The 14,742-nt window shown below is 56.5% G+C and overlaps 1 protein-coding gene across 1 annotated transcript in view; it reads right to left on the bottom strand.

Moving 5' to 3' along the window:
* The window catches only part of MGMT (O-6-methylguanine-DNA methyltransferase), a 142,807-nt gene extending 128,719 nt beyond the window's left edge, over positions 1–14,088 (bottom strand). The window contains exons 1-2 of the mRNA XM_045191510.2: positions 14,005–14,088; positions 12,722–12,858 (exon numbers count right to left, since the gene is read on the bottom strand). Of these exons, the coding sequence (XP_045047445.2) occupies positions 12,722–12,858; positions 14,005–14,010 (143 nt within the window). The 5' untranslated portion in view covers positions 14,011–14,088. The remainder of the gene's footprint in view (positions 1–12,721; positions 12,859–14,004) is intronic.
* Between the last annotated feature and the right edge of the window lie 654 nt (positions 14,089–14,742).

Below are 14,742 nucleotides of genomic sequence, written 5' to 3'. Positions count from 1 at the left end.
GAACAGGGGTCTCGCCTAATTATCACTGGGAATAGCAAATTACTTAAGGACTCAATTTTTTCACCGCATCAGCCATCCCCACACTCAGACATACCTAATTTCTACAAATCCCTCAAGGGCCCAAGCCAGCTTCAGCTTCGAAGAGCTTAGGGGACCCCGGGGCACAGGAAGAAGGAGAGAGTACATTCAATTACTAATTCTTATTAAATATGTGAGAACAGCCACCTGAACACATACTGGAACTACAGGTGAACGTGCGGTCCGAGTCGACGAGCCGCATTCCTCCCATTGCCCTAGTTCCGCGGTCCTTCACCTGGAGGGTGAAAGATTTAGGTAAACAAGCCAACCGCAAGGGTAACCAAAATGCCGGCCAGCGTGGGGGCCAGGACCTCGTTCCAACGGAGCCTGGGAAGGGCACGTGGACGCCCCCCTGCCCCCCAGGAAGCCCCGCAAGACCGGACACTGCTGATCTGCAGCCCCGATGCCAGCCGTGGTGACTGCTGACCCCCCACCACAGCAGTGGGATGAGAGCACGGCCCCCGGGACCAGAACTGATGGGGTGTCAGAGATGGAGATAGGAAACGAGGGCGAGGGCGGGGAGCGAGGGCAAAGCGATCGGGCACACTTTGGGAAAGACGCCGCATCCACTCTACTCGCATGGAGGAGCAGGCGGCGCCGAGGGCGCCTCTGCTCGGGCCGGGGCGGGCGGCAGTCACGGAGTAGACACAGGTGATTTCCACAGCGGCGCTGAGCCAGTCACACAGCTTAACTCGATTTCCAGCCTCCGAAGGCAGCGCCGAGGAGCCGGACCGCCACTGAAAGGAGGAAAACAGGAAAGGAGCTGACTCGGGTGAAACGGCACTACCCCCACCCGGCAACGAGGTGCGGGGAAAAGGCAGACAAAGCGAGAGGGCAGATCACGGCCTGTCCTTAAGTCTCTGAGACACAAAAATTGTGGGGACAGGCTGTGAAATACTGACGTTCTCCACTGTGTCAAAGATCACGACTTCACGCAGGACAGACACCCCCGCGCGTTCCCACTTGCATCATCCTGTACCGTTTCCACTGAGCCCGGAGCTACCGCACTGTTGTGACGTTCCCCCAACGCGGGCGGTTTTCCGACACAGACTTCCGGGCCAACGCCACCCTCAACTGCATCACAGCCGGCTGGCCGAGGCGTGCCACCTCCCTAGCTGGCCGTTTATCCCCGCGGACGAGCTTTCCATTGCTCAAAGGCTTCTAGACCTGGGTCTGAGGACGCGCGGGTGTCCCCGCCTGCTCCCGGGCATGCGCACAGAGGAAGGACAGAGAAAAGGTCATGGTGGCAGCGGTGAGTGGGGAGGCCTCTGTCTGGAGTGCGTGCAAAGGGAAAGCCCAGAACACCTCACAGAATGGGGGAACCGCACCTGTAGTCCATCCTCCATGTCACTCTGACCGAAGGTGCTGACCCCAACCCACCTCCAAGTGCAATTTTACACTTGCAGCCGAGGACTTTCCAATACGAGCTCTTTGAACATGTAGAGTTGAGTCCACTTCTCGAAAGAAGTTGAGAACGATAAAGCCGGCAACCCGCCCACCCCACATCTAGTAATTCGCTCCTGAAATGTGCTGTAGACGGAATGTTCAGGTTACAGAGGCTTATACCTCATTATTGTAATTGGGAAAAATAATGAGTTCCTGTTCTATCAAAAAACCGCAACCAACTCCCCTAATTATCACTGAAACACTTTGTAAACACCTACATGAAAATTCAAAGACTTCTGCATAATCTATATCATTTAGAACACCAATTATCTAATTATTTAACATTTACTGAACTCATTAGCGAGTTCATTTGTGTGCAGTTCTCAAGGATATAGGGCTGTATCAGAGGCAAATTACAATTTATTTCTACCATGGAAGAAACACCAGCGGCAACATAAACGTTGAAACAATGTGTCAAGGATCCTAAAGATACTATCAACGTTTGATCCGGCAACACAAACAAATGCTGAAACAATGTGTCAGGATCCTAGAGATACTATCAAAATTCCACCCAAGAGGGTAATGACCCCCACAGACCCAAGACAGGCTAACCCCCGCAAAGAGGAGAGATGTCAAGGAGTGAGCCTAGATGTTTGAATAAGGGGACTGGGGGCCAGGGAGCCTGTGGGAGGGAAGTGATGACACAGAGCACGCGCTCTATACCTGCCGGCACACCTGGCGCACCTGAAGGGGTCCCCTGGCTCACTCACGAGAGCGGGTGTGCGGAGACTGCCACGAGGCTGGGCCACAACACTCTGTAAGCTACTGCTGCATTTGGGTAACAGGAAACCGAGGAGTGTCACCCTTCCCCAACCCTTCCTGACCAGAGGGACCATGGATTAGCAGGGACAGGGAAGACACAGAGGCAAAACCCAGACAGCAGGACGCCATGCCCAGGAAAAGCGACATCCAAAAAGGATGTGCGTCATTCACGTGCTTTGCAGAGGCCGGGAACACCTCGAGGAAGGGGAGGGGCACAGAGTCTCCTCCAGTCCCGAGAGCTGTGGGTGATTACATGTGTCACCGATGGTAACAAACACACCATGGGGGGGGGGTGAGGGGCAGGGGGCCTATACCTCCCGCTCGACTGCGCTGCTGTAAAAAAGTCTTCATTAAAAACGACAGAAACCCTGGCTGGTGTGGCTCAGTGCACTGAGCGCCGCCAGCCTGAGAACTAAACCGTCGTCAGTTCGAGTCCTGGTCAGAGCACGTGCCTGGATCGTGGGCCAGGTCCCCAGTAAGGGGCGTGTGAGAGGCAACCACACGCTGACGTTTTCCTCCCTAAAATAAATAAAAATCTTTTTAAAAATTAAAAAAACAAGCGGAGACATCTACAAGCTTTGCTTTTCCACTGCACATAAGGCCGTTTTAGCCATCTTGCTGTAACTGCTTGTTCTGCAGCCCACCTCAATGCCCTGACTGTGCCCACAGCAAAGGTGTCAGGGCCACAGCCATCCAGGATGACTGCCCGTCCCCCTCAGCAGGGAGCTGACACCGCAGAGAAGCAACGCCGACCACACAATGACACCACGGTCATTGATGCGCACCTCAGCCGTTCACTCAACTGCTCCGATCCCAGAGGCCGGAGTGCGAGAGCCAGTAGGGGTGAGGGGGGCTGGCCCCTCCTGAGGCCTCTCCCCTTGGCCTGTAGACGGCCAGCTCCTCCCTGCAGCCTCACGTGGCCTGGCCTCCCCTTCTTATACAGACTGGGGTCGTGTGGATCAGGGCCCACCTGTCAAAGCTCGCTGTGACTGAAGCACCTCTCTAGGGCCCATGTCCGAATGCAGTCCCCTTCTGAGGGACTGGGCGGAGGACTTCCACGTGGTCTGACACTGACGAAGCTGACACCACAGGACAAGAGGACACAGGACCAGCGCTGACAGTGACAGACCCTGCGGGCCCACCCACGCCCGAGGCCAGGCATCGCAGACGTGGGCTCTGTCTGCAAGAGTACAAACTGCTTGGGAGTCTCTCACTTAGCACTCGACTGTTGCTTCTGAACAGGAAGATCGAGCAGAAGCCCCTGCTAGGACCCCTGGAGCCTCCCCAAGGGAGAGGGTCCTGCGAGGAAGCACGTGGCACCTGCCCTCTGGCTCTACAGAGTGTCGGGGGTGGAGGTGGGGGGTGGCGACAGACTCTGAGCACAGCCCGCCAGCCCCCTGCCATGGGCTGAAACCACTCCCGAACTTTGTGTGGTTTTCACTTCCAGCCTCTCCAACCTCGTCACTCTGTGGGAAGGGGACCGACACCACAGTCCCTGAACCCCCCATTCCATCCGTCGTGAAGAAAGATGGGTGAGCTGGCTCCTGGGCTGGTGTGACTGGGCTACAGACAGGCACGGGGCGAGGGGCTCAGAAGACACCGCCGTGAAGGAGGCCGTAGAAACAGGGTGAATCCGACTTGGGGAAAATGATGCACTTATCTCAATTCACTGGGATGTAACGTAGTCTCACTAATATTAATAATTTTAGTTCTAGAAATTGTACCAGCCTTCCAAAGAAAGAGTTCCTGACCCAAAATACCAAAGGACATTAAACTGAGAAGTGATCTATTGATGCAAATCATTAAATCAATATGCACGTGCTCACTGGAGCCCGTCGCAGAAATTAAGTGTGTGCGGGGGGTGGGGGGGGCTGCCGTCGTGCGTGGGTGAGAGGAGGCGTGTTGGTGGGTCCCCGCGCTATGTCATTAATTTCCCCACTTTCCCTCATTAACAAGTAAAATGTTTTTACTGCTTGAAAAGTTTTAATAAATAGAAAAAAGCTGAGCAGCTGACATAGTTTTTAATGTAATATACAAGGGCTTTTAATATTTTTACATACGTTAATGAAAAAGCTAGAAAGAAATGCTAAAAGGCTCTATACCGTGGCAGAGGGGGACTAACCCGGGAGGACCCGAGGGTGCGTCACCTGGGGCCTGTGGACTTGGGTGTCTGCACTGCAGTCTTCCACGGAGGCCCCAGAAAGCCTGTCACCTTCATCCAGGGGCCCCAAGTGCCAGGAATAATTGCCAACAAGGCGGTCTGCATGCAGAGGGGCAGCGGTTGCCCGGGGGACCAGGAGGAGCGTTCAGAGTGCAGAACTCCCCCCCCACCCATGGAGGCAAAACCGCTTCTGGGACGCAGGTCCAGGGGTGAGCTGTGTGGCGAAGTCACACACACTCACATGAACGGGCAGCTGCCTACTCTGGCTGGAGGGGCACCCGACACCCCAGTCCTTGCAGTCCGTACGGAGTTAGCAGTAGGCTTTAAAGGCACAAGCCCGTTCTCCCTTCTCCTTGAACCCCGCACTGCCGTACCTTGTACACACCACCGGGAAATGACGTGCCTGAGGCCTCCCCCTTGCAGGCCTCACCTGGACAGTAACGGGATCAGCACCTCCCCCCAGCTCAAGAATGACCTCGGAGGCCCACCTGCCGTCCGAGGCCCCACAACCTTGTTAACACGTGAGGGGGTGCCCAGGCGCTTCTCTCGGCTCAGGGGACTCAGTCACGCTGGGCATCAGAAGCACTGACAACCGTTTAACACCAAGAATGAACTTAATGTGGCTGAGCTGTACCCTCCAAAGTGATAAAATGGCAAATGTCACCTGTAACTTACCACGAAGGGAAGGGAGTGGTTGGGCAACGATTTCTCCAGCCTCTGCGGCTCTCTGTCCCCTGGGAGGGTGGCCCCTGCCCCCGCCCCCCACCGAGATCCCCGCCACAGGCCCGGCCCTGCTCACGCAATGACATGCAATGGACACGCAATGACTCACCCTGGACACGCAATGACAACGTCTCTCTAGTTGACACCGCTCTGCGCCTCTGTATCAGGCAAATAAACTGAAAATGGATTTTTAAAGGAAACCATTATACATATTTTAGGTCTGTCGATTCAAACGAGCCCCTGATGCCTTGGGCGGGAGGGCAGGGGACATCCCGTGAAACAGAGTTCTCCTCACAGCAGCCACGAGGCTCTTCAATGCAGCACCAAAGCCAGACTTTGACAAAAAAGTTTATCATCTGCGGACTGCTTAACCAGCAAAACTATCCAAGTTTGCAAACAGATAACTTTCCATGCGGGCAAACTAATTTCCTGAGACACAATTTGTCAGAAAGTAAAAGAAAAAAACCCTTAATATGTCATATGCTAAAGTAACTTCAAGGGTTTTGTAATAATAGGCGCAGATGGGGACCCACCTTAAGAAAATTTTATTGCTTATAGTTTAAATTCAGGATCTCCATAAATCCTGAACATGCTTTCGGCCCTCAGATATTAAGGCTAAAAATGCAACTCGAAAGTTGTTTGTCAATTTCTTCTCCAGAAGGCAATTTACAGTTGACGGCATTATGTCTGTGGCATATGGATCTTCGGGTAATAAAAATCTGGAGAGCTCTCGAAAACTTAGAGGCAAAAAAGCAGGAGCTGTCATAAGATTAATCACCCCATTCACACGGGGTCCTGGAGCTGGCCAGGTAAAGGCAGGCAGGGCTGCAGGAGGGGCCCCCCGTTTCTGGGCAGAACCCCCACCCCATTACTGATGCCCCGAGATAAGACACTTTCATGTCGACCGACTGAAATCATCGACTCAGTTCTTTCCTTCAACACAGAGGCCAACTTAATAAATGAATGCATTCCAGCCAAGAAAGAAAGAAACATCAACCAGCTACAGTTCCTACTTTTCGAGATAAGACGTTGTGGGAAATGGCATGATGAGGCAGCGGGCTGAGCCGGGGGTCCTTCCCTGCTGCCCCGCGCCAACACAGGCTCCCCCAGCGCCTGGAAGAAGTGCCTGCCTCAGCTGCAGCCCTGACGCCGGGCCGGCCAGGCTCTCCCCTCCTGGACGACCCGCCCTCTCCTCCTGGAGGCGGCAGCACCTGGTCGACTCCAGCTTCCTGGCATCAGTGGCCTGAACGCACCCTCCCAGGACGTCCTGGTCTGCTCCTTCCTTGCAGCCCCTGCTGTGGCCATCTGTCTCCTTGGACGCTGCCTGGTCACTCTGGACCTCGGAGATGGGGAGCTGAGTGACTTCCGTGCTGAGACGACCCTCATAACCTGAACACCCCTCGGGGATGGGCCGAGCCTCATCGGGCAGACGGGGCCTGCCAGTGCTATGTACATGGGGACAGAAACAGCCGCAGCCTCCAAGCCTCCAAGCCTCCAGCTGTGGTGCCCTGGGCAGATGCCACAGTGGCCTGGCACAATACTCAGTACCTGGGCTCTTCACCAGAGGAGTGACAGGCTGGCCTGGATGTTGCCCAAGGTCCCATAAAGTCGTCTCTGACTCAGGAAACCCCAAAGCGATCTGCAGGCAGGCACATGGCCCGTGCTGACACCAAGCCATCAGAAGCCCTGCGGCTGGTCCGGGCAGCTCTTAACGCCCGCCTGCTGGAGAATCAGCATTTCTTCATTTCCTTCAAAAGCAGTTTATGGCAGCGTGTGAACCAACGGAAGCCCACAGGCAGCTTGAGAGCAGCACCTCCCACTCACCCAGGCCAGGTGGAGGAGGACGGGGGTCTGTGCCTAGGATGGGGACAGAAGGGGCCAGCGGGGGGTGCTGGGAAAATGTCCACCTGTAGGCCACCAGTAGGACTGAGGCCTAAATTCCGACTGAGGACACCACAGCACTGGGCCACCCCAGCCTCTTCCCCCCAAAGATGGAACCCAGTGTCCACACGTCCTGAGGGCAGGAGGGGGGCTGATGCCTCTCTCTCTGTCCAGCCCCCAACACCCCCCAAAGGCCCTGTGGCTGCCGGGAGCTGCCCGTGAGACCCAGGCCAGGGGCAGGACCCACAGAAACCCAGAGCTTTCAGCACTGCTGGTGGCCAGAAAGGCGTCAGTCTCAAAATATTATTTCAATAAAAGTTTTGTTTACCTAGAGGAGATTTAAACACACCGGAAACTTTGAAGGAAATACGCGGCCCTGTTCTTTTTAATAAAAGCAGCACTTGGTTTTACAGTAACTCTTCTGACGGAGCCACGAACTGGACAAGTAAAGATCACCAGGCTGGGTGTTTTACCAGATGATTTTTAGAAAAGAAAAACCACTATTTTTGGAAGGCTACTTTTAAAGTACCAGTAGTCATTCAGAAAAAGAATAAGCAACTTCTTTCCCCTGAGTTTCAGAAGTACGTGTTTTCCGTGCAGAACCTTCTGTGGGCGTGAGCACGCAGCCCCGCCCCCGCCACACCGCACCTGGGACACTTCCATCCCAGAAGGGGACACCACGAAGGGTCAGCACGCACTGAGGCTTAGAGGTGTTTCTCCTCCCGCGTGTGGGCTTCCCGCACTGCGTGGGGCCCAGTCTTAGCACACCCACACGGCCGGGGGAGCGCTCCGGTGGAAACCTGTGTCTCGCACTCAGGGGAAGCCCTCGCCTGGTGACCTGCCCCATCGCTCGACTGGTACCGGACCAGCCCCCGACAACTCCTCTTCGAGAAGGAGCCATCACCTCCTAGAGCTGCACTGTCAACTCGCCATTTTCCAGCCCTGCCCGACCCACAGGGGTTCTGCTGGAAGATACTCACGGAGGGAGCCCTGTCCGCTCCCCCAGAAGCGAAGGGCCCAGCAGCATCCCGAGAAGGTGGCCATAGGGCACAGCACTTCCTGCAGGCTTCCCCTGCCAGGCAGGGAGGGTGGTGAGGCCAGGTTTCCGGAAGAAGGCCCAGGAAGAGCAGCTTCAAAAGCATGAAAGGGGTTCCATCAGGGACAATCAGGGCGAAAAAACCATCACGCCCTGCACACGCCACACGCATCATCCTGCTAGTAGGTGCTGAGTGTCACGTGCCAGTCCCGGAGGACCGACGCCGTGCAGGGGAGCCCGGCCACCCTGCCTCTTCTGGGGAAAGACTCCAGAAGAAATGGAGGTGGCCACCAAGACACGCCACGGGGCCCCGCGTTCTGCACTGTTTCCTCCTGGGGGTCCCTCAGTCTGAACAGGCCGGGTGCCCACTTTCCAGACCTGCTCATCAGAAGCAGAAAGTGGCTGGGGCGAGGGACGCGCAGAGGCAGGCGATGGGCGGAGGTGGGCTGGCACTTCTTCCAGTTCACATCATTAAAATACAATTAATGATAATCCAAGGATAAGCTCTGTGTTTACTCACAACCCTGCCCTACTTCACCCACCCTGGTCAAAGGGGCCACGCGGGGGACAGGAGTGATGGGAGTGATGGGTGTGGAGGAGGGTGAGCCCTGTCCCCGGTCCCCGCGGGAGGCCGGGGTCTTGGGGGTGCAGGCGTCTCCACTGGCCCAAGGTGAGTCCAGGGCGGGGCAGCTCCCCGGGGGTGGGGCAGCACCGCAGGCTACGGGAGAAAGGAGTTGCAACCAGATGCCGTTCTCCACACACAGAACATCAGACCCAGACGGCGTCAAAGGTGGAAGTAGTCCCAGCATGAAGAACAAGCCGCACCAACCCCGCACGTGGCTCAAAAACCAGGAGAGAGCAGACCACCCCTCCGTGTAGCGAGGGCGACCGAAAACGCCAAACGACGTTAACACAGGAGAGACCGACCCCCTCGGGGACCAGCACACTCAAGTCCCACACAGGTCAGCAAACCCACACCAGCGGTATGAGAGAAAGAGAGGCATCGAGAATTCAGTGACGGAGCCCGGCACTCCAAGACTGGTTTAAAACCCTAACTTCGCCACACAGAAAGAATAAAGGGGAACGATGATTAAGTCGACACGCGTATGAACCACCTGACTACATTCAACCGAAGGAGGGAACACCCTCCGCCCGAAAGAGGACGTGTGCCACCAGCGAAGGTCCTGTCACCCAATGGGGGCATCCGGGATGCCTCTTCCCCCCTCACCACTGGAGCCAGGGAGGTGGGCCACGCCCTCCACCCAGCAGCACCCCTGCAGGAATGCAGAAATAAGAGGCCCATTGTCTTTGGTCGCAGACGACAGGACTTCCTGCACAGAAAACCTTCGGGGACCTGCAGAACAGTTCCCAGGGCTCATCGGACACCCTGGTAAGATAATATAAAATCGACGTACAAATGCCAGCTGCTACATCCCAGCAGCAACGAGGGTAGTTTTCAACAGACTGAGAGAGAGAACCATCGAATTGCTTAAAAATCACACCTACAAAGGCACGCAGGGTCTCTACACTGGGAACCCCAAACCGCATTATTTTCTCCTTTTTCTCAGCAGAGATCAACTGCCGTCACGGACTGGAAAGTCCGTTCTTAAAAAGGTGTAAACCCTCCCCCAGTTGATCCAGAGTCAGTGAACTCCTGAGCAACCAACATGCATTTATTTTGCAGAAACTGAAATTATTTTAAAAGTAACATGGAAAACTAAGAGACCTGGGAGCCCAAACAATCTTTTTTCCTAAAAAGCAAAGTTGGCGGCATCACATCACCTTATTTCAAGACGCGATCGAGTCGGCGTGGCTCGGACACAGAACAGAGGATGAGATCGCTCGAGCAAAGCCGCCCGCCTGGCGTGACCTGTCCCACACGCGTGGTCAGTTGGTTTCTGCCAAAGGCTCCAGAACGGTTCGACGGAAAGAGGAAAGTCATTGATTCCAACAGGTAACGCCGAAACAAGTGAATAACCGTGCGGAGGAGCTCTTTGAAGGAGCACCTGGCGACAGAGTCAGTCAAGACGACAGCCTGTGCTGCTAAGAGCACGAAGAGGCTATGATCACGAAGCTTTAGAAGGATGAACAGGAAAACATATTTGTGAAGTTACATTAGGCAACATTTCTTAAAGACACAGACGCTAACCAACGGAGACAAAATGAAGTTGTACTCGCCCCAAATTAAAACCTCTACCCATGAAAAGACTACTAGAAAATGAAAACGCAAGCATCCCACTGCGAGAAAAAAGGAACTACACACACATTTGATAAGAAGAGCTTGTAACCAGATCAATAAAAAACAAGATGATGTCAATTAAAAATAGGCAAAGGTCCACAGATGCCTCGTAACAAGGAGGCAAACAGGTGCCCAGAACAGGCCACCGAGAAAGCGCACACCAGACCACGAGGGGCTCGCACGTCACCCCACCGGGCGCGGGCACGTGGGAGCGGACGCCCAGGGCTGGGGAGAGGGCGAGGTAGCAGGAATGCACGCGGTCCTGGTGGGAACGGAAAGCGGTGGGACTTTGGGGAAAGTTCTGGCACTTTCTCACGAGGTTAAATACCTTTGCCACGCAATCCCGAGATCCTGCACCTGGGGGTTCACCCAAGGGAAACGAAAACATGTCCAGAAAGAGGCAGGACCAGGAGTATTCACGGCAGTTTTACGCATAGTAGCCGAAAATGGACAACCCAACTGTCCACTCAGACGAGCAAACTGTGGTGTCTTCCGAGAGTAAACCACTCCGCCTTCAAAACAACGAGCTCCGCACGGGTGCACAGAACACAGGCGAACCTCGCAAACACCGTCCGGCACCAGAATCCAGCGCGGAAGTCTGCGGGGCGACATTTCTGTGACGCTTAAGCAGCAGTAAAATGAATCCCTCGTGACCAAAACCGGTCCTCTGGCGGCCGGCACGTGGGGGCTGAGTGAAAGGGACTGACCACAGGAACTGTCCACGCGTTTAGGTCACAGTCTGGGCCGGCGGTCACGTGGCTGTCACCACTGCACCTAACGGTCTGAATCCCAGTATGTGACTTTCGTTGCTCATTCTGCGTCGTGCTGGATTTTTATGCTCCTCTGCTAAACATCCGTCCCCCAAATTAACCACACGTAGGGGGAGTGTGTGTGTAGACACATGCAAACCAGCCTGCTGGGTGTCCCCTGAAATCGAGTTCCCAGTTCTTCCTCACGTGCAGAACCCCTAACTTTAGCCAGAACATGACAAGCCAGCGTGCCTTCCAGCGAGCTGTGGCCACGTGAAAGCCTGGCCAACGAGCTCAGAGAAAACGGTAGCTGATGCTTCTGGGGAGTGAGGTGCCATCCCTCCTTCCTCTGCTGCCAGGAATGTGCCGTGGCAGGCTGGTCCCCAGAGGCTGGCCTGCAGCTCCAGGACAAGGACCACAGCCTGGAGCTGCGGAGAGCAAGGCTGGGAGGCGGCCAGGTCCCCGTGACCATCCAGCCACCACCGGCGCTGCCTCACTGGCTCCGCACGTGTGTCTCGGGAGCGCCACAGCCGCACCTGCTGAGCCGTTACCTGTAGGGCCCACGTCTCGAGGCTGAACGTAACCCTAACTCAATTCACGAAGCATGAAGAAACTCGGCCGCCTCAGTCCTTCCTCAGACCCACAACGAGGATTAACTCAACACCTGTTGTAACGCTGTTTTTCCTTTCCTTCCCCAACTGCACTCTAAAGAGTGGTTTTTAAACCAAAACAAAAAAGAAAATTCAACACAATCTCTGTGACTTATGCTGCAACTGAACAAGCGGAAGGACACAATGACATTTCCCCTGCAAATTACTGGGCGCCTGCGGCTGTCTGCTCGGTGCGGCCGGCCGGTTCTCGGAGCCCGGGGACAGAGCGGCCATCGCTCAAAGGTCTGCCCGGTCCCGGGCCGCGGAGAGCCCATCGATTGCAGCGCGCGGCTCCGCAGGGGCGGCCTCGCCGCGCGGGCGGAACCGGCATTTATTACGGCACTCCTGCTCATTATGGCGGCCCCTGACAGGGGTCCATTAAAATCAATTTTTATGTTCCGTACGTATTTTCTTTATCCAACATTCCTGGTGTTGTGTTTATTAGCCAGTTAAGACCAACACGGAGCTGGGTAGTGGGTGGTTTTCTCCTTCTGTCAGAAATAATGAGAACTGCGGTTTTAACCCACCTCCTCACAATCAATGAACGGAGGAAGTCAAATGTTACATCCAGAACAAAACATCGAGGCGTGCTCTGAATTTTCACGCGTGCAGTTAGAGAGACGGGGTGGAAAACATGTGGCACAGTGAGAGGAACACGCCTTGTTGGAAGTGTCACACGCAGCCTGCGCGGCCCGTCTGAGCGGCCCTGGGCATGAGGACGGACCTCAGCTGGCCCACTGCCCAGGGGAGGCGGGGCTCGACTTGGAAATTCAGGGTCAGGCAAGCACCCGAGTCTCCCACATTCCAGAGAAGCCCCATCACACGTGCAAGGCATCAGCGTGCACTGGCCATCCAGCAACTCCTCCCCGGGGCCCGCAAGCCAAGGGCGGGTCCCCGTGCCGAATCACAGGTGCCGGTAACGAAGGGCATGCTGCCCCGTGGTCAGTGCAGCACATGCAGGCCACGCATGAGCGGGGGTCACTCGGAGTCACTCACCTGGCGTTGGGACTCTTCCCGCCGAGCAGCCTGATGCTGTGCAGACCCTGCTCACACGCGGACACCTCGATCGGCCCCAAGGGGCTGGCCACCGTCCTGTGCTGCAGGTCGCAGGCCGCGTCCATCCTGCCACGCGCCTGGAGGAACAGTTTTGGAAGTGAGAAAGCGTGCGGGAAAGGGCTGGGCCAGTTTCACACACAGCAGAAACCCCAGTTACTTAAGATAGGAAACATTTTCCAAAGTCGCCCCCCCCCCACCCCCCGATTTGGGGATTTGCTCATATGTGTCACTTTTACAGTACGGCTACTTTGAGGACAGAAGTCACCGCCTAGAGCAGCAACCAGGAGCAGCACCTCCTCCCACTGCCCGAGGGATGCGCTCCCTCGCCGTCTGGGCATCACCCCGGAGGCGGAAACTCGGCCTGCTCGTGAAAGCCCCTGAAACCAAGCTCCCCTCGCTTCAGTGAAGGGACACCGTGGTCACCGCACAGGGCCGCGTGAACGAAACCTGAAGATGGAACACGGGACCTGGGGGACGCGTACCCGACAACCAAGTCTCACGGGGGTGAGGGCAGAAACGGGCTGGGCCGCCGCACATGCCCCAGGGCGCCAGTGTCGGGAGGCGGCTGGGAAGCCCATTCACCCCGAAGTGAAGCCCAGGCTCCGGAAGGCTCCGAAATCCACGCGAGTTCACGCAAACAGGTGCAAAACCGGCCCCACAGCGCACCCTCCACGCTGGCTTGGATAGGCGTTAGCTTCAGCCAGCGTAACAAAGGCTCAGAAAGAGGCGCAGGTTCACTAAAAGCAGGGAGCCGCCAGTGAGGGGGTTAGGCAAGGTCCTGTTTCGTGAAAATCACTCCGACTCTGGGGAGGCAAGAAGTCGGCAGCTTGTGAGATGGTTGTGGAGTTGACGCACCGGCCTGGCTGTGCCTTCCCTCCGCTCTGCTGCCAGCCTGGGCCAGCGTCCCTCCTTATCCGAGCCCACGTTTCCCAGAGTTCCACCTCCGACCGACCCAATCACTCAGGATAAGCTGACACAGCTGGTCTGCCCGCCCATTGGGACCCCGTGCCCCCGACCAGGAGCTGCCGGCCCCTCCCAGTCTCCGTCTCTGCTTCTTTGTCCTGGAGACCCCTCCAATCGCCTTGTCCTGAACTGCCACCCTGCATGCCCTCCCCAGATGGAGCAAGTCAGTGAAGGCCCTCACCCCCATCCACCCCGACCCACCTGAAGTGGGTAGACACCCTGGCATGCCTCTCCTGACCAGCCTCGCCTGCCCCGAATACCTTCATTTCAGGCAGCCCCGGATCCCATCGCTGCTGCTCCCTCCTGCGGGCATGCCGTCTTCCACCAGGTGCCCCAGCTCTCTCCTGCACCAGGAAGGACTTCTCAGACCCTCCCCACACCTGAGCTCTCCCACCCCTCCCCCATCTAAGAATGTGCAGACTGCTAATTGCTCCAGGGGCCCCAGCTTGCAGTGAGCTGCAGCCCACTGGCTGAGCCCACATGCCACCTGGTTTGGTGAGGCTCCGTGGGGACCAGCCAGCTCCACGTCTGCAGGCTGGCTCCGTGGTCCTGGGGCGGAGACCCCTGCCTGTGACACAGACGGCGTGGCCCTGAAACACGATCATTTGGCCTCCACAGAAGTGGGCTGCCGAGCCCCTGAAGGTCCAGGCACCGCCCTTCTGACCAGTCCCCACACCCCGCCCCACCCGAGTCCTCGGGCACCCTCAGGCCGTGTGGCTTCAAATCCCTCAGCCTAGCCACCGCCGTCCCCTCCGCTTTACTGTGAGCCCTCATCACCCCTCCAGATCAGCCGCCAGATGCCCATCCTCTGGCCGTCCACCTGCTCCTGAGGCCACTCCTTGACCCCCAGATGCTGCAGCCGATGGGTCCACCTACACCCTCAAAGGTCAAGCAGCACTCGCCAAGCCACACTGAGTGTGAGCAGCCCGAGGTGCTACTGCACACCCCCAGCTCCAGAGCCACCCTGTCTACCTCCCTGCTCTCCATGTAGAGCAACA

The sequence above is a fragment of the Desmodus rotundus genome, chromosome 4, assembly GCF_022682495.2.
Source record: "Desmodus rotundus isolate HL8 chromosome 4, HLdesRot8A.1, whole genome shotgun sequence".
NCBI classification, from domain to species: domain Eukaryota; kingdom Metazoa; phylum Chordata; class Mammalia; order Chiroptera; family Phyllostomidae; genus Desmodus; species Desmodus rotundus.
The sequence above is the reverse complement of the archived record's forward strand: the minus strand, read 5'-3'. Positions and strand labels throughout refer to the sequence as shown.